Source organism: Xenopus laevis, chromosome 9_10L (genome assembly GCF_017654675.1).
Source record: "Xenopus laevis strain J_2021 chromosome 9_10L, Xenopus_laevis_v10.1, whole genome shotgun sequence".
Lineage (NCBI taxonomy): Eukaryota > Metazoa > Chordata > Amphibia > Anura > Pipidae > Xenopus > Xenopus laevis.
The window spans coordinates 88,328,177-88,348,460 of NC_054387.1; the positions used below are offsets into that span (position 1 = coordinate 88,328,177).

Here is a 20,284-nt window from a genome sequence, read left to right on the forward strand (position 1 = left end):
TAATTGGGCTGAATAATTTTGTGTCATCTGCAAACACTGATACATTACTTACAATACCCTCCCCTAAGTCATTAATGAACAAGTTAAATAAAAGTAGACCCAATACCGAGTCCCGAGGGACCCCACTAAGAACCTTACTCCAAATAGAGAATGTACCATTAACAACCACCCTCTGTACCCGATCCTGTAGCCAGTTTCCTATCCATGTGCAAACGGCTTCATTAAACCCAACAGTCCTTAGTTTATAAAGCAGTTGTTTGTGGGGCACGGTATCAAACGCTTTGGCAAAATCCAAATAGATCACATCTACTGCCCCCCACTGTCCAGAATCTTACTTACCTCATCATAAAAAGCAATCAAATTTGTCTCACACGACCTATCCTTAATAATGCCATGCTGATTGTTGCTCATAATGCCATTCACTAGGACAAAATTTTCAATGTGATCCCTTAACAAGCCTTCAAATAATTTGCCCACCATGGATGTCAAACTTACTGACCTATACAGTAATTGCCAGGCTGAGCTTGTAATCCCTTTTAAATATAGGAATGACATCAGCTTTCCTCCAATCCATAGGTACCATACCAGATGAAAGCAAGTCTGAGAAAATCAGAAATAGAGGCTGGTCTAAAACTGAACTAAGATCTCTTAGAATTCAAGGGTGTTTTCCATCTGGCCCTGGAGCCTTGTTCACATCCATTTTTAGTAAAGCTTTATGAACCATATCCTGAGTCAGCTACTGACTAGATTGAGCTGGACCAACAGTGCAGCTATGAGGTGGGTCTGGGAACTTTGACTCCTCTATTGTATGCAGTGAAGAAAAGAACTTTTTCTTTGTTTATAACAGGGGTATATTATAATACACAAGTTTCAAGAGTCATGTATCACTAAGCACTGTTATAACATGCCTCCCAACATTTGAAATATATAAAAAGGGACAAAAAGTTCTGCCTCATGCTCACTTTGGGGCCATGCCTCTAAGCACCACACCTATTTTACTAAAACATAATCCAGATGCGACAGTATAATTACTACAGAAAATTGATAATGAACATAATAACCCCAGAAGTGCCAGTATAATCACCCAATAAAATGAATCAGGGGCATATTGCCCATAGATGAGAGGCTGTAAAATTACTGCCGTAAATGGATAATGTACATGTTAACCTTAGACATTCAAATATAATCACAAAGAAGAATGGATTATCAACATATTAAACCATCTGTGCAAGTATAATCGGTGTAGAAATGGCAAATGAGCACTCCATTTACCCTAATCAAATCCAGCAATAGCACTGGAAAATGATCATTAAGCATTCAATTAATGCCAGACATGCCAGTAAGATCACTGAAAAATTGCCAATGAGCACTTCATTAACTCCAGGCATGTCAGTAAAATCACTGAAAAACATTCTATGAGCATTCCATTAACTTGAGACATCCCAGTAAAATCACTGAAATATGGCCAAGAGAACTCCATTAACGGCAGACATGCCTGTATGATTGATGCAGAATTGGGTGGATTGAAGGAATTACCTACACTTGCACAAGCAGAATATCAACACCAAAGTGGAACACACGCTATTTTTTTTGTCAGAGGAGCAGGGAGCAGAGAAGAACAAAATAGGTAGACTATAGCTTATAAATTAAAGGTGACTATATAAATAAAGGCAGCTATAATTTATTGCCGGAAAATTTGTCACTAGCCAGTGACTTATTAGCAGGGTAGCTACACTATTTACAGACATAGGTGTTAAAGAAACAGTTCAGTGTTAAAATAAAAAATGGGTAAAAAGTCTGTGCAAAATAAAAAAAAAGGTTCTAATATAGTTAGTTGGGCAAAAATGTAATGTATAAAGGCTGGAGTGACTGGATATCTAACATAATAGCCAGAACACTACTGCTTTTTTCAGCTCTCTAACTCTGTGTTAGTCAGTGACTTGAAGGGGGACCACATGGGACATATCTGTTCAGTGAGTTTGCAATTGATCCTCAGCATTCAGCTCAGATTCAAAAGCAACAGTTATGGCCCATGTGTCCCCCCCCTCAAGTCACTGATTGGTTACTGCCTGGTCACCAGGGGAAACCAAGAGAGCTGAAAAGCAGGAAGTAGTGTTCTGTTCTGTTAGGGCAGAGACATACACATGGAGATTCGGGGAGATTTAGTCGCCCGCCTTCCCTCTGGCTACAATCTAAATTTCCGGCGGGTTGGCTCTCAGAGCGCTTTGTTTTCTGAAGTCGCCCGAAGTGATGCGGGGCGACTAATCTCCCTGAATCTCCATGTGTGTGTCTCTGCCTTTAGACAAGCCCTTATTTTTATACTGAACAATTCCTATAAATTGCACAGGAGATGTTATCAGTAGAAACCAATCCCGTATTTGCTTGCATTTTCTAACTTTTAATAGGCAATTAAATACCTTTCTGCTTGATAAATCAGCCATTAGTTGTGTAACTATGGAGGGAAAATTTGTGTGCATGCTGAACTGTGACTGCTGTGGCCAGGCGCTTATGAGTGAGTGGGAGGGAGGCAGGTAGGTCTCTGAAGATTACTTTACAGGAGGGCCCAGGGCCCTCTCGTTATGTGCCTGACATAACTATCAATGCAAAATTTGAAGGAAATGTCTATGTGCAGATACAGTTTCTGCATACCTCCCAACATTTTAGAAATAAAACGAGGGACCTACAAATCGGCCCGTGTAGCGCAGTGAATTTTTTTCTGACCACGCCCATTTTTTGTGGTCACACCCCCTAATTACCATGTTCATTTTACAAAATGTGGCAGGTCATGAAAGTTTGAACATATTTCTGTGGTTTGTTTCAGTTATTAAAGTTTTGCTAATGAAGGTGAATTGCCCTTTAAGCTGTGAGTCTAACTTTTCCCAAGGGACCTGTTATCTTATATTATTACAATTACTTTTTTTTTTATCTTGAAATTGTTACAAAAGTATCTTATCTGCTGCTGTGGCTGTTCTGGGCTACCAGAGTGTTACTACAAAGGGAATGTTTCTGGATCTGGAAGCTTCAGTCCAGACACCCTAGAGGGTTAACTGAAGAGTTCAATATGTCGTGCTTCTTGCATTAATCCTTTTATACTTCTCTTACAGATAATTCAGAAATTCGAATTTGCCACAGGTTCAGTTACAGCTACTCACTTCCTTTTCCCTGCGTAGGGTAAGATAGTTTTTTTTATGTAACAAGTTTGTTCAATATATTGCAACATTTGTTACTATGTTTTGGTCATTATGTATCTAGTATTAATATTTATTAGGTACAAGAAGTCTCTTTGTTCTTTTTCTGTTTTTTCCTCCGGATTTGGGACATTCAGTAAATGTTGGACACTATGAGGATGTTCTCTGGACAATATGGGACCTGGATTTTGAACATTTATTTTGAAATTTTTTTAAAAAACTTTTTTTTAAAAAAAAAAAAATTCTACACTTTTTCCACATGATTTTAACTTTTTATGGTGGTTTCACTTATTACTGTGATAACATATTTATTGTAACAAACAAATTTTTAAATACTTTTATCCTATTATATTTGATAGTGGTTACGATGGTGTTAATGATTGGTACGCACCTCCAATTAATTATGTTAATTAACTACACTTGAGGTGGTGTTAAATAGTTTGGTTCACAATCAGTTTGTATGCTTGACAAAGGGGACCACCCCGAAACGTTGCATCACGCAAATAAAAATTTAGCAAGGGTTATCCCTGCTTGCAACTAAAGACCTGTGTGCCGGTGGAATTATTTGTTCTGTTCTGGGCTACCTGCCAAAAGCCAATTAAGTTAGAAACATTGTTTATTTTTCTGGCTGTTCAATGCAGAGAAAAACAGGACTTTCCAGTACAAACGAGGGACTGCGATTTGAGCTGTCGAAAGAGGGACTGTCCCTCTAAAAACGAGACAGTTGAGAGGTATGGTTTCTGCAGATGCAGCTGTTTTTCCTTTTCCGGATTTTAAGATTTTCCGGCAGTTATGGTTAAAAATTACAGCATAGGATTAGGCTATATTGGCATACTGTAACTACCATAAAGCAGGCTTCCCCTCTCCCTCCCACAACACCCCCCATAAGGGACAGGGTGCTTGGACTGGAAGTCCCCTCCTCCCCACCCCTTTTTGTGGTTCAGCTTCATTGCCTGCCAGAAATAAGTGCTGGTGGCGGAAGTGAGTAAGGAAGGACCCCCAAGGAGAACATAAACATTAGTGGGAATAGTTTGTGACTATCGTGTATTAATGCAGCTACATTAGGGTTGCCACGTGGCCAGTATTTTACTGGCTGGCTGATCCCAATGTTATTAATAGGGAAAAAAGATAAATATATAGGAAGGCTGGTATTTTTTTCCAGAAAAGGTGGCAACACTAAGCTCTATTACCATCAAGTAATCGTATTGTTTTATTATTAAAGAGAAAAGGCAGTGAAAAAAAGAAAAACAAATTACTGAGTAATTCCTTTCTTTTTTACTTAACTTTGTGGATAATGGGTCTCTGGATAATATATAATATATAGTAATTAATAACACAATAGTCATATATTAAAAGCTGGCAGTTTCATTTATTGTGTGTGAGCCAGAGAGCATGTGTGTGTTTCTTTTAAAAGGGGAGGGGCTTGAGGAGCAGGAGGGGGTGTAGGTTTGTGTGCAGAGAAGGTTCACTTCATCCCTCAGACCTGTAGCCTCTACGCCTGCTCATTGCTGTACATACATTGATAGTTTCGCCGTGGTCCTATCATACAACATTAAAAAAAGGTTTCATTTTCTATCACTTATAAAGTCCTTGTTAATAACTGGCAGTCATTGGGATTTAGCATCATTTAAACTGCCCTCTCAATCTGACTTGTAACGACATGTCTGCCCAGAGATCTGCCTTTCCTGTTAGCTGTGACATAGAGATGAGTCAGAAAAAGCTACATGTGGGGGAGGAGCCACAGCCCGGAATTTCCAGTTTGTTTGACAGTAGAGCTTCTTATCTGACTTGAGTTAGAGGAAAACAACTCTTAAAGACGTGAAGTTTTCTTTAATTAGAAGTATCCTGACCAGACGCCACAGCTTTTTTATTGTGTTCTGATTCATGTCGGTAAGGCATTTTGTTTGTGTGGAATGTATATTTGAAGCAGACTGTTGCTGGAGAGGCCACATTCGTTTTCTGTATAAATGTATTATACACTTCCTGGAACTGCAGTGTGTGACATATCTCACTACCAGCACCTTATTTACCGTATTACTTAGATATTCTCTTATCTAGGTGGGGGCGTAAAAAAAAAAAAAATAGACTCTACACAGTGTCATTGTGTGATCTGCAAATTTACCGCTTCTAAAAAGGACTATTTTAAGAAAGAGAAAGTTATGTAACACCAGCGCAATTTTCTATGTGATCTACAAGCATCAAAGGTGACGACGATATTTTTCGAATTACTTCTTTTACAAGAATGTAAGAAATCCCACCCTGTTCTGCTAAAATCTGCAAAGTCATACAATGTTTAATATAAAATGGGTGTTTGACTGTATGTACATTTAGAACTGAATCTTTATGTTTGTATATCTGTATCTTTTTGTTAGGTGGAGCTGACACAGACCCTGCACATCTGCACTTGTCAAGATGGATTTCAATTCCATGCTTCTCAGTATTGATGATGGATTAGGAAGAGAAGATATAGAAGCTTTAAAATTCCTCTGCAGGGATGTCCTAAGGAAAAATAAATTGTTATCTGTCCGGTCTGGCCAGGAACTTTTTCAGCAACTCAAGACTGAAGATTTAATAAGTGAGGACGATTTTTTTCTGTTGGCGGAGCTTTTATACATTATTAATCACCACAGCCTCCTCCGTGATCTTGGCACAAATAAGGAGAACGTGCAGAAAGATCTTCCACATCAGGGGAAAATATCATCTTATAGGTATGATTTTATGTCCGGAACAACAGTGCACTAATTGGTATGCCAAACTAAACTAATTAAAAAATTATACCCTCAAGAGGTGCTCCTGGACGGCCATGAGGGTATCACTCTTTTGGTGCAGGTGGCTTAGCGATTATGGATGACAAAAAAACAATTGCTTCCCCTCTATAAGAGCACAGGCTCTATTAGCCCACACCTCCTGTGGGGGGAAACATTTTTTTCATGATAGGTGCCCTTTAATGTCACAGAACTTTATGCAGCCAATGTATTATGGTGGCTGATGTATTAAAGGAGAAGGAAAGGCATAACCATAGGGGGATGCTAATATGTTAGCTGATGCTTATACGAGACTCTTGGATCTGACTGAAAATGGCAAAGCCCTAGGTGCTACTGTAGGAGTGCTATGTTGCCATCGTCTTTCTGTTTATGAATTCTCTGTATGTCCTGGCTGGGTCCACATGTAAATTAGATCAAAACACTGGTTGGGTGCAAATGAACACCCTCCTGGTTATAATGCCTTTTGTTCTTCTTTAATGTTTAGCAACTTTAGATGAACAATTACGTTTTTCATTCAGAGTGGAATTGTTTCAGCAAAGAAACGAGCTGTCCAAGTTGTTACTTCCCCTTTACAAACTGCATTAACACATTATAGGAGTGTTAAAGCTCAGACCAGCCGCTGAGCTGTAACACCTGACCCTTTAGGACAAAATGTTATTTGACTACTCAAAACAGTATAATATATTTTGCCGATACCATTGCTTAGAAGTTGTCCCCATACAGATTGCACATTACTGTTAGATGTAATCATTTGTTTTCTGTTTATGTATACAAATCAAATGGTGAGATCTTATGGGGAGAGGTCTGTGACAAGTAGCTTTGAGAGGACGCTTAGACGGAGTCCTTTGTTCAGCATTATTTTGATTGCCAGGCTGATTGAAAACCACCATACATGCTGTTTGGAGAGACAGAGTCAGTAGTCTTTATTGGCTTGTCTATGGGCAACTCAAGAACTAAAACAATTTTGTCCAAACCAACTTATCTGAAGTAAACATGGGCCATGCACTCCAATGGCTGCCCCCGTGCTAGGGTATCTGAAGCAAACACATAATAAAAGTACAGGGCATCAGTTCCTTATCTTTAAACACATAGAAAACACTTTCATTTCTTTGTGTTACTATTTGTGTAATTGAGAATTGCTGAGAAAGGCTGATGTTCTCTTATGAAGAACGAGATTGATAAATACATTTCTGAATATAATACTTTGTAAGAGTAAACTGTATGAGTTGAAAGGCCGCAGTAAGACTAATATGCTTTGTATTTATAAATTGTAGGCGAATGCTTTATGAACTTTCAGAAAATGTAACAGGAGACGATGAAAAGCGCATACTCTTCCTACTGCCTTTTCAGAAGAAGCATAAAGAAAACAAGGTGAGCCAAAAAAAACACCTAACCAAATATATTGGGGGTTTTAAAAGTTAATGTTTTCTCTGAAGGATGTCAAAATTCAGGAAAGATCGGCCATGATTGGCTACCCACCACTGGACTAGTCCTTCCAGGACAACACCAGTGATGTGAGACTCTCTTAACCAAAATGGATCGAGCATTTGCAGTACAGGCACAGGATTCGTTATCTAAAAACCCGCTATTCAGAAAGATCAGAATTATGGAAAGCCTGTCTCCCACAGACTCCATTTTATCCAATTATTTGAAATTTTTAATAATGATTTCCTTTTCTTTGTAATAATAAAACAGTTCCTTGTACTTGATCTAACCAAAGATTTTATTAATCCATATTGGAAGCAAAACCAGCCTATTGGGTTTATTGAATTGTTTACATGATTTTCTAGTAGACTTAAGGTATGAAGTTCCAAATTAAGGAAAGATTCATTATCCGGACAACCTCAGGTCCCGAGCACTAGATAACCGGTCCCATACCTTTATGTTTACTGTACTGGGCACTGAACAGGATAATTGTGGACAAATAATGCAATCTATTTCAGGAGAGCCATGATTCAAGGTGAAAGATACCAAGGGTGGCAAAAAGCTGCTCCTGGTAACCTTTAGGGGCCCATTTATTAAACTTCGATTTTATTTCTAGTTGAGATTTTTAGGGGGAAAACTCAATTTTTTAGTGGAAAAATAAAAACCCAATTTTGTAGAAATGTATCATACCCCAAAGCTGCTAATTATCCGAATCTGAAAATACACCATATCAAGGTCATGTAGAAGTTAATGGCAGACGTCCCTGAAATTGTTTCTTGACCTCATGACCAGCGATGGATAATCTGAAAAAGTCATGGATTTTGTCCGATAATCCGAAAAAGTCAAGTTTTCACAGTGAAAATTCGATTCTGTTTAGAGAAAAATTATTGATAACTGAGTAAAATTCGTGGAAGCGAGTTTTAGTTTTAGTAAATATGCTCCTAAGAGTCGGAATGACATTTTTTATAATTGACATTTTGGCTCTCCAAGTACAGAGTGTACAACTGTTTGCACACTCTGCATTTGAGATGCAGCCCCCCTCAACCTGCTTGAATGGTAAGCATGGGGGGGATTGCATCAGAAAGGCCACCTCAGTCCGGCCAAGGTCCCAGAAACGCCCCTTGTCTCTTCTGTTATTAACCTTTAAGATTCATCCAGATCTGGCTCTTGATATGAATGTAAGCGCATCATTTACATGCATTTAACAGCATCGCTATGTGCTTCTTATTTTTTCCATTGGAGATTGTCCACTTCATCTTTAAGAGATTCCGACACCAGAAATTTTTTTTATATCTATCATTACATGATCTTTGAATGCTATTTATAATTTTTCTATAAAAGTATCTGCCTGATGCTTTTACATTGCCTTTCTTACCCCCTTTTTCCCTATGAGGGGGCTGCCTTATTTGTGCAGCAGTAGTCTGTTAGCATTACAAACTCTAACTGACAAGATGAGAAGGGACAGTCAGGTTGACAAAACAGCAAGGTTTAGGAACTTCAAGAAACAATTACTGACAAAAGCAGAACTATCAGTGAAAAACAATCAACATGACCTATAAGTAACTTTTCGTGTATATTAATATTTATATAATAAAATTTTTAGTGTCAGTATCAATTTAAGGTGGCCATAAGACAATGTCAGCAGCTTATTGGAAAGTATATGGGGCCATCCGACAGGGCTTCTGGGATCGATATGTTGATCAGGCAGGCTGAAAATTCACGTCTGAGCATCGATTCATTGATGCTCAAGGTGGGCATATCAGTGCAAGATCCACTTGTTTGGCAACTTCCCAAACTAGTGGACCTGCCCATGTATAGGTAGCTTTAGTTCTCTAGACCCAACCAAGCAGGCAGGGGCGTAACTACAGAGGAAGCAGACCCTGCGGCTGCAGGGGGGCCCAAGAGGCATAGGGGGCCCCATAAGGCTCTAATTAATTATGAATTTTAATATATATATTGTTAATACAGGGCAACCACTGGATATTTTGGGAGCCCTAAAATTATTTTGCTGTGGGGCCCAGTAACATCTAGTTACGCCACTTTAAGCAGGCTCTATGTCTCGTCAGATCTCTTAAGTTTCTATTTTGGTTCTCCTTATTTTGTAGTATAGTCGACTCACATATATTAAATGAAGATAAAGAATGAAATGGGATGTTACATGTATTGTGTGCTTACATGTGATTGGTGTACTGGTGTGTTTACAAAAGTTTTAATTACACTGACTAAAGAGGTTGCTGCTGTCAATATTAACATTAAAAAAGTGATTTGCAAGGAGAAAATGTTCAACAATAGAAGATGTTGGTATTCTTGTATTTTAGACCTTTCTGGATGTGTTGTGTCAACTGGAAAAAGAGAACTCTATTACAGAAGATAATGTAGGACTCCTGGAAGATATCTTCAAAAAGGTTTCACCTGATCTATTGAAAATAATTGAAAAATACAAGGAACGGGAAAGTAGGTGGAGCAATAACATGCCATTTTGTATATTTGTTGCAATATGTGCATTGATTTTGTGGTTAGAAGTTTAGGGTCTTAACAAACATTTTGTTTTTTAGTTTAGAATCCCTATAACATTCCAACAATTCTTTTAGCCTCTGATAAATAATGTATCATGTTTCTTTATCCAGGACACTTCCCTCTGTAACAATAATCAATTAGTATTCCCACCCCTAGGAGAAGTGCTAACCAGTAGACACTGTTGTATTTGCTGCACATTTTTTGTTTAAAGTTCCAGATATTACCCTGATGTCCTTTAATGTGCATTTTAGTGGGGCAAGATATTTACCCAGTATATACAGTGTTGCTTTTAAGTTTTGACAGTGTCCCTTGGGTAGGGTGCCTTACCATCCCATCTTTAAAATTAAGGAACAATAAATACAGCTGAAACAGTCAACATTTTCCACCAATTTGTACTGCTAAAATGTTTTATTATGCATTCTTAAGGGGTTAACTTTGGAAGGACATAATGCATGTTAAAGGTTCATTTGTTAAGTTTAGCTAACTTAGTCAAGTAACGTCTAAAAATAAAAGTGTTTTAAGGAATAACAATATAATGTACTGTTGCCCTGCACTGGTATAACTGGTGTGTTTGCTTTGAAACATTATTATAGTTTATATCCACAAGCCACTGTGTAACCGTGGGGGCAGCCATTCGAGCACAGGATACACAATAGATAACAGATAAGCTTTGTAGAATTCTATTGGATACTACAGAGCCGTGTGACCTGTGCCTTTTCTCCTTTTTCAGCTTTGAATGGCTGCCCCCGTGGCTACATAGTAGAGTTTCTGGAACAAACATAACAGTTTTACTAGGGCAAAGGTACATTATATTATAATTAATTTAAAACACTTTAATTTTTGTGTTACTGTTCCTTTAAACAAAGGGGAATCGAGTAAGACCTTTTTAAAATATTTATCTTGCTGCAGCAACGGCCAATGTCTATAGACAAGTTGTACAGTTATTTTAGTTTGGTCACATTGCATGACAAAATAAATGGATGTACTATTCCTTTTAGGGGCGACAGCGCCAAGCAGGATACCAGGGACAGCAAAAAAAACGCTCCTGGTACCTTTGAGAGACAAATTTCCAGCTTTTAAACTGGAAATTCTACTTTTCTAGTGTGTTCTCAGCACTAGCGATGTGGCCCCTGGACCCCACACAGCAAAAAACTAAACTAAAATAAATAAACTTTTATTGTGAGATTCTTTATTTTTTTATTAATAGTTATTTTGTTTAATGTATTCAATTCTAAGTTTATGATTATGATTTGTTGACACTTACAACTAAGGTATATTTATTGTTACGATTACTCTTTCTATTTTCAGATAACTTACAACCATCTGCTCCTCCAGAGTATGAGCATGAATTAATAAACCCACCTCTCTCCATCCAGGTATATGTACATTTCATGGAGCTTACTGAAGCAATATACAGTATATATGTTAGAGTTGTAGTGGGTCTATTTATCATGCTGTGTAAAAAGTGGAGTAAAACATTACAGGTGATGTTACTCATAACCTCCAATCAGATCGTTGCTTTTGTTTTCTAACAAGTTTGAAGTCTAATTGCTGATTGGTTGCTCTGGGCAACATCACCAGTAATGTTTCACTCCACTTTTTACACAGCATGATAAATAGGCATGAACATGATTGGTGTGGGTTTGACTGTATAATAAATAAAATATGTACACATTAATACAGCTGTAAGCAAAAACACGAAAAACAAATATAGGAACTATGTTTTTTATTAAAAAATAACCATATTAGGTAATGCTTAGCCACATAGGTGGGGTGCCTAGCTGGTATACTTTCATATGTGACAAAGTTCTAAGAACTGCAGGAGTGCATATAAAATCACCTGCATGATAGTAAAATAAATAAATAAATAATACAATTAAGTTAACTATAGCGTAACATAATGTTAATACAAATAATATAATATAAAAATAAGAAGAAGTCAAATACTGTTCCCAAATATAAAACAAGATATAAACTGCATGCATATAGACAAAAACATATTAAAATAACATTTGTTAATGAAGGTTTTTTTTTAGAATAGTGTGGCAAGGATATTTCCAAATAAATAAATTAACACTATGGACATATTTACAGAAAAAAGCATAAAAAAAATGAAAAAGAAATCTGTATACTGTATTGTACAACAACAGCCTATGAAAAGAGTATAAAATAATCTAAAACAAATATAGTATATGGCAGATTATTAGAACAATAAGGCATTGTCTACACCTTTTAAATGCCACTTTAAACCAGCGCTGTTTAGTTTAGTCTTCTTCTGGGCTTCTGTTGCTCTGCTGTACCTGTAAACATTCTTATATACACTATACATGGCCTTTATAAAGTTACAAGTATGGGATCAGTTATCCATAAAGCTTCCAATTATGGGAAGGTTTTCTCCCATAGACTCCTTTTTAATCAAATATTTGATCATTTTAAAACATTTTTGTTTTTCTCTGTAAAAACAAACCATTGCCTTGTACTTAATCCCATCTAGGATATAATAGATCCTTATTGGAGAGAAAACAGTCCTATTGGGTTTAATTAATGTTTAAATGATTTTTAGCAGATTGAAGGTATGTAAATCCAAATTACTGAAGGACCCCTTGTACATGTTGATTGCACTAATGCAGGGATCCCCAACCTTTTGAACCTGTGAGCAACATTCAGACGTAAAAGGAGTTGGGGAACAACACATGCATGAAAAATGTTCTTGGGGTGCCAAATAAGTGCTGTGATTGGCCATTTGTTAGCCCCTATGTGGATTGTCAACCTAAATTGAGGCTCTGTTTGGCAGTGCACCTGGTTTTTATACAACCAAAGCTTGCCTCCAAGCCTCGAATGAAAAAATAAACACCTGCTTGAGGCCACTGGGAGCAACATCCAAGAGATGGATTGGAGAGCAACATGTTGCTCACGAGCTACTGGTTGGGGATCACTGCTCTAATGTATTTAAACTTGTTTTTGCTTACAAAACAGGTTTCAAGCAAAAATAATGAATCTTGGAATGAAGGTAGGTTCTATATGCTATATGTCTGCTATCATTTATTCATATATTTAACCAATTTGAGGCAATTTTTAGACTGCTGTCGAGCGTGTACCTTCCACTATTAGTCAGTTAAATAGCAAATGTGCCTGTTTTCAACATCCCCAAATTACTGTATTTTATACCTAGAACAGGTCTCTTATCCTGAAACCCGATATCCAAAAAGCACTGAATTTTGGGAAGCCATCCTTTACTTTATCCTAACTAAGTTGCATGAATTCATATTGGTGCCAAAACAATTCTATTGGGTTTATTTAATGGTTAAATGTTAGTCATTCTGTCAGTAGCCTTACAGAAAAAAAAACATATGGAAGCATTATCCCAAACATTCCAAATAATAGAATCCATAACCATATTTATGTAATTCTAACATTTGTTTGAATCCTTACAACCCATTTCACATGACCAGTGTTCAGTCCCCTACTGTTCCGTCACCTCATAAGCCATTCTCCCATAAAATGCACTGATGGGATCTAAAAATATCAATGTAATCTGCATGTTATGGAATTATGAGCAATACAGTAGAGCATTAGCATACATTATATTTTATGAAAATGTTTTCTGTGCTTATTTTGAAGTGGAGTACTGTGTGAAGTTTTTAGTCTATCACACCTTGATGTGGTTACTTCTCAAACATATTTGTAACCAATTTAAAAGATTTTTCTGTTAAAAAAAAAAAAGCCAATGATTTCCCACACTTCCCAGTGGACGGTATGATTTTTCAGTCAGGTGCAGACTATCAGATTAATGAATCAAATCAATAAAGTATCTTGACTAAAATAAAAATACAATTTAATTAATACCTCCAAGATATGCGTGTGGGTAGGAAACATGGTGATGTGCAACAGTCAAGATTAAACCCTTGCGTTATGCAATTATGGGTATTAGTGGCCCATCTCTCCCTATAGCATCTCTCACATAGCATACCAAAGACAATTTTAGCTTTTAATCATTTTTGTTTAAATTTTTTAGATCAGTCCTTACAAGTTTGGTTTATTTCTGGTGCATAGTTTTGACCATTTTCTTTGTCCATCTTTTTTATACTTGTAAGGCTGGCAGTTTTTAGTCAACCTTTCCTGCTCTAGATCATCAAATCAATTAAGATGGACTAAGCTCACAACCTGTATTGTTGTGCAGGTCAGTCAATTCAATAATTATTATGACTTGGTTATAAAAAATATATATTTGCTTTCACTGTAGAAACAGAGGATCTGATAGAGCATATTGGAACAATACACGAAGAAGCTGAAAAAGAAGGTGAGTAATGATTGAGTAATGAGTGCGTGACTGATTAGACATTGAAAAATAAAAAATAAACTGCTGAAATACAGTATATATATATATATACAGTATATATAAAGAGTAATGATAATACATATGGTAATAGTTTTTTTTTTTTGTATAAATATTTTGTGGTCCATTCAGACATAGTTCAAAGAACAGCAAAGCAAATAATTGTTTACACCAAATTGAATCCTTTTTGGCCTTTATAGTGGGGTTCTAAGGGTATAAAGGAAAACAGAATTCACCACTAACTGGCTTTCTAGGACTTCACAGCCACTGCACTGGATCCCCACAGTTTGGGGTTCACTGCTTTAAAGGGGTAGTATAATTTTTTATGGAAAGTAATTTGATGTAAGGTTCTTCCAGCTGATTAATTTTGTTATGGCTGGTCATGCTAGAAGGGGTCTTACTCTGCCCGCTAAAAATTTACTTCATAATTTTGACAACTTATTCCTAAAATATGATGCCAAGTTACAGCACATTAAATCCTGTCCATTCTATTAGACTAAAGTGACTATAGTAAGCAAATAAGAATTTGGCATTATGATTCATTTCATAATAAAATATGCATAGAGAAAGAAATAAAAAACCAGCAATATTTGATTCTGCATCAGGGATGGATTAATTGTACACATGCATAACTTATAATAATCTCTCTAAAATCATATTTATATATGTATGCAACAACTGCATTATGGAAGTCTTCTAATTTAGAAAATATCTGATTTACAGATGACAAATCAGGAAACATTGACAATCAGCTCTCTGATCTCAGACTGAATCCTGAAATTACACCACAAGCAAGCTTAAAGGTTTGTCTGTTATTATTTCTACAGTACAGGAGTAGAATGTACAGTACAGTACAGGAGAAGAAGGTAATTCAAATGTATATAATCAAGTGCAACCACGGAAGGAGAATATACCTTAACTGAACATCGGTGTATGGGATATATGGATCCCTTTCTTAGCCACTATCCATATAAGCTCAGCTTGCTTTATTTTTTATGAACAACAATAATTCCCTATCTAACAGACTTTGTTTATGTGTGACTGAAGATATTTAATCATCAGAAGTTTAAAATGCAGCTATGACCACAATATGTTGTGTTTGGTTTTCCATATTAACCTTCTTGTAATATGCTTGTAAGAAGTAATACATAAAGATAGGGGGATTGGTTTAGTGGTTCTCAGTTCACACTTCTATATGTATCACATTCAGGCTTCTTACAATTAACGCATTGCTTCTGAAATAAGTTACAGCTGTAAATTTCTACAGATATTCTACAGATACAGATGTGGATTTTACATACTGAAATATTAGTACCACTCATTAGAATTCAAAGCTGAAACCCAAAATGAGCTGATAATAGTTAGCAATCACTTGAGGTTATTCATCAATACTGGGCAGATTTGCATCCAGGCAGTAAGCCATAGCAACCAATCACTGATTAGCTTTTGTCAGCCAGCTGTAGCTAGAACAGTGAAAACACCCATTTGAGTGGTTGCTATGGGTTACTTCCCTGGTGCCTACTTGTCTTATGTTGATAAATGAGCACCTGTTTTCCCAGTTACCTTCAGGCTATTGTTATTTTCCAAAGCACCTGTGCTTAAGTTTTGAAGCCCATTGGCCACATTTTTTATTAACCTTAAACTGTAGACTAACTTACCTGCAATCATAGTTGCAACTTGCATTGTATTTGGACACAAGTTGTTAAAGGACAAGATACACCTACTGTATATTGACTTACATATTGACAGTTTGCCTATTCGTTTAATTTTCAAAATCCATATTTTATTACTTTTTATTTTATAATAGTAACAGAACATTATTTGGTCTGCACATGTACTAAGTTCATTGTAGAAGCTGAGGTACTTTAACTTGAGATAATGATCGCTATATAAACAACCCCTACCTACCTAAATCCATTATGCATAGGGTTTATCTCTTGATGGGTAACCCAATATCTAGGGCAGAAGTCCACAGCTTTCTGTACCCTGTGATCTACACGTGACAGTTGAGACTGTGACCCTTTAACAGTTATGATATGTGCACATAATAAATAAAGTGAATTTATTACTTAAGGTGGTGCTACTGATAGTTTTATTACATTTACATCACAGCTTGCATTAGCCCACTCTGGTTTATATAGTGCATACTGTATGTAGCTTTTTCCACCTGTAAAATATAAATAATGATGCATCCATTGCTTTTCTCTGTATCTTCTAGATGGAATTGTATGACATGAATCGCAAACATCGAGGTTATTGCTTGATTATTGATAATTCCATTTTCGCGAAGGGTAAAAGGAGAGAAGGGTCAGACAAAGATGCTGGTAAGTATAACCTGTTCATTTCACTAACATCATCTACTAGAGTTAAGTCTAAAGCAACTGGACTTTCTTAGTTTTCTTGAAAAACTTGAAGACCTTGCTGAAACTCGTCAGTATGATGCCAAACTAAAATGCTAAAGTATTCTTAGCTACATTTTGGCTGATTTGCAGAACTAAGAATAGAAATTGATTGGTAATTGTTATGTGTTGCATGTTCATATATATATAAATATCTCTACTTGTTCTTACATGTTCCAGGTGCTCTGAGAGATGTGTTTAAATGGCTTGGATTGGATGTGGAAATTGTGGAAAATCTAGGGTCAGAAGAGATTCGCGATCGTATAAAGAAGTTTAAATCCAAAGACCACAGTGAAAGAGACTGTTTTGTTTGCTGTATCTTGACACATGGGGAATCAGGAACAGTTTTGGGAAGTGATGATGAAGAAGTATCAATCCGTGAAATTATGTCTTATTTCACACCTACAAGCTGCCTATCTCTGGCTCTAAAACCGAAGCTGTTTTTTATACAAGCGTGCCAAGGGAGATATACACACCCTTCATCTAAAGTAGAAGCTGATGCAACAGTTCCTGTAGAACACAAGAAATATATTGTGAATGTTCCAAAGGAGGCTGATTTCCTACTAGGAATGTCTACAGTTGATGGTTATTTCGCATTCCGCCACAGAACAGAGGGCTCATGGTACATTCAGGCCCTTTGCAAGAACCTTGTAGAAATGGTGCCAAGGTTAGTAGTAAAAAAGGCATTTCATCTGCTACATGAAAAAACAAATTGTGATTAAAGGGGTTGTTCACCTTCAAACAACTAGATGTTTTCCGATAGATCACCAGAAATAATTTTCTATGTGTCACTGTTTTTCTAATATTGAAGTGTAAAGTGTCTTTTTTCACCTTCTCAAGCAGCTCTGCGAGGGGGGGGGTCGCCGACCCTTTAAACAGTTTTGAATTGATACAGTTAGTTGATACATTTCTTATCTTTGTCCCTGCTAAGCAGAATCTCTGGGTTTCATTACAGGCAGCTGTTAGAATTGATACAATAGTTACTAATATTCCAGAGATGCGCCTGACAAATTGCAACTAAATATAGCAAAATTGTAGCAGTTTAGAGTCTGCGCCTGAATTACTGAGCTGCCAGACTCAAACACCACAGACAGGAACATTCAACTTTAAACTTAGATTTTGGAAAAACAGTAAAAAATAAATAATGGAAAGTAATTGAAAAAAGTCTTTATTTTTGGGGAACTATCTGAAAACAACTGAACTGAAAAAAGTGTTTGGAAGGTGAACAACCCCTTTAAGGTTAATGGCAAACTGGTTTCACTGCTGCCTTCAGCAAAACACCATAAGTCATGCTTGTTAACTTCCATTGACTTTAATGGGAAATACCCAAAGCTGCTAAAACAGCACCTGAAATAGCAATTAAGCATTTTCAGGCTTAAAGACAGCAACAGAGAATTTGCCCTTTGTGCCTCTAGTAGTCTAAGAGGCGCAAGCATTTTGAAGACAAAACTGTGTAAATTACTCTGCAGTTATTTCATAATTCGTGCAATTTACTTTGCTGACATGAGAGGATACTGGAGCAGTAGTGATCAGCAGTTGTAGGAAGGAGATCTTCTCCCTAATCATTGGCTGCAGGATAAATCTCGCATTTTCTGTATTGCTTGTTGAGCTTGTCCTGTAATAGAAGTTTTCCCTGCAGCTTGGTTTGTAAACTGTTCTGAACAGAGCCTGTTACACTGTCTTCCTCCCAAGCCCGTCCCATAATAAAAAAATCTATTTTCTGCTGCTCGGATCATACACCTATGAGCATGTAACTCTGCATGACTCACCGACAAAAGCACATGACTGTAGATTCAGTAAAAAGATTTCCATTATAGGGTGGGCTTGGTAGGCAGACGATGTATGCTACTGTAACATTTGCTGCAGCTTCTCATTGATTTTAAGATCCACTGCTGTAGTGTGGCCTATAATTTGAAAAGAGTCAGGGGTTAAAATCTAGGGAGGGCATGCTCTCCCGGTTCTGAAGCTTCCTTTGCATATGTATGGCCCCACATAAATACATCATGCAATATGAGTTAGGATTACATTAGGGTTCTTACAGCTGGACATACTGTAATTATTCAGTGACCTGTGTCAGGAGGATGATTTGTACTCCTTGTGAAATAAGTCTAAGCACAAAATGAGGTACATTTGTCCTTTTATTGTTTGCACTGTTCTTCACAAATAGATAAACTATGACTATTCTGCTTATTCTTTTACAGGGGTGAAGATATTCTGTCGATTCTCACAAAGGTCAACAAAGATGTTAGCCTAAAGGAAGACAGTGAAGGAATCTTAAAGCAGATGCCCCAGCCATCTTATACTCTGCTGAAGAAACTTATATTCCCTGTACCCAATGTTCCTTTTAAGCCCAACATTTGTCAAGAAAACAGTCCATAATCAAATTCCAACTCTGGGAACTTTACACAGATGCAAAAGTGACTTTAGCAGCCATTGTATTTTCCATCATGTGGTTGTCAGATAGCTTTTAAAGTCTCTAACCTCAGGGAAATGCAACTGTCACAAATGTATTGGCACTGCATTTTGATTTTCCTAAAGAACATCATGGCGATTGCTGCATATCACATTTTACTTGTCAGGAAAATTTATGAAATCTTTTAACTGTTAAAGTACTTGCAAGTAGTACCGCTACTTTGTCACTTTTTGAGACGTGAACAGTGTCGGACTGGCCCACCAGGATACCAGGAAAACTCCCGATGAGCCCAGGTGTCTGTGGGCCCTTGTGCTGCTAAATATTTGGCATATTTCATGGCCATTCTCTATTTCTTTGAGAACAAAGAGGCTAAATAGATGTAATAATAGATTATAGTGTGTCAAGAAAAGAGACTAAAGGAATAGAGGTTGAGTGATGAGAGGAAGAATAGTATACTGAGAGTGGGCCCCTGGTCTATTGTTCTTCGGTGGGCCCCTGATCTAAGATTTTTGGTTGGGCCCCTGGTGTCCCAGTCCGACACTGGACGTGAAGTATTGCTGAACACATTTTTCTATTAGCTGCCAATGGTCTTCTGCAGGCAAATCAGCCGATACAGAAAATGCAATAAAATATAAATGAAGATTTGCTAATACTTCACTTCACTAAAGTATTTTTTTAATTGAGGCTAGACAGGGATTCCCTAAAATCAGAAATGAGCATTGCTAACAACATAATATACTGCTACTAATTTGCAACACACAACAGCAACGCCATTGGTATGGTGCATCATCTTAACACTTCACTATCTCAATGGGCACATCTTTTCTGGATTTGCTATACTGCTGTTCTGTGCCAAGAACCAGACTCCTAAATCTCAAGGGATATTGGACTTGTGTTTTTTTTATCTGTGACCTACATAATATGTTCCGACTACACAGTCTTCCTCCACGGAAATTACAGGGCTTGATCGAACATACTGCTGCTGTGCTGTGTTTATTGTGATTTTTTTGAATGGCTTGTTCCTTTCAGAATTGTACGTGTAAATGTTTTTCATGCATGACCAATCATTTATTGATCTATTAAATACAATGTGGTTTTAGTTATAAGAAAATTCCAAAGCATTTCTGGACCCAGCAAGGGAATCCTACCTTTATTTTCAGGGTAATGACGCTTCAGATCACATAAACATCTGATATTTGGTGCACTGTTTCATATCAATAAAGCTTTTTTTATGAAAAATA

The 20,284-nt window shown here is 37.0% G+C and overlaps 1 protein-coding gene across 6 annotated transcripts in view; it reads left to right on the forward strand.

The window, feature by feature from the left end:
* casp10.L (caspase 10 L homeolog) overlaps nucleotides 1–20,284 on the forward strand; it is a 21,198-nt gene extending 914 nt beyond the window's left edge. Inside the window, exons 2-12 of one of the 6 annotated variants that reach the window (XM_018234176.2) lie at nucleotides 3,105–3,171; nucleotides 5,561–5,896; nucleotides 7,228–7,324; nucleotides 9,697–9,832; nucleotides 11,204–11,271; nucleotides 12,872–12,905; nucleotides 14,139–14,195; nucleotides 14,955–15,034; nucleotides 16,450–16,555; nucleotides 16,811–17,297; nucleotides 18,832–19,396. In XM_018234176.2, the coding sequence (XP_018089665.1) occupies nucleotides 5,601–5,896; nucleotides 7,228–7,324; nucleotides 9,697–9,832; nucleotides 11,204–11,271; nucleotides 12,872–12,905; nucleotides 14,139–14,195; nucleotides 14,955–15,034; nucleotides 16,450–16,555; nucleotides 16,811–17,297; nucleotides 18,832–19,009 (1,539 nt within the window). In that variant the 5' untranslated portion in view covers nucleotides 3,105–3,171; nucleotides 5,561–5,600 and the 3' untranslated portion in view covers nucleotides 19,010–19,396. The other 5 variants (XM_018234177.2, NM_001089661.1, XM_018234179.2 and 2 more) reach the window with 5 other exon arrangements.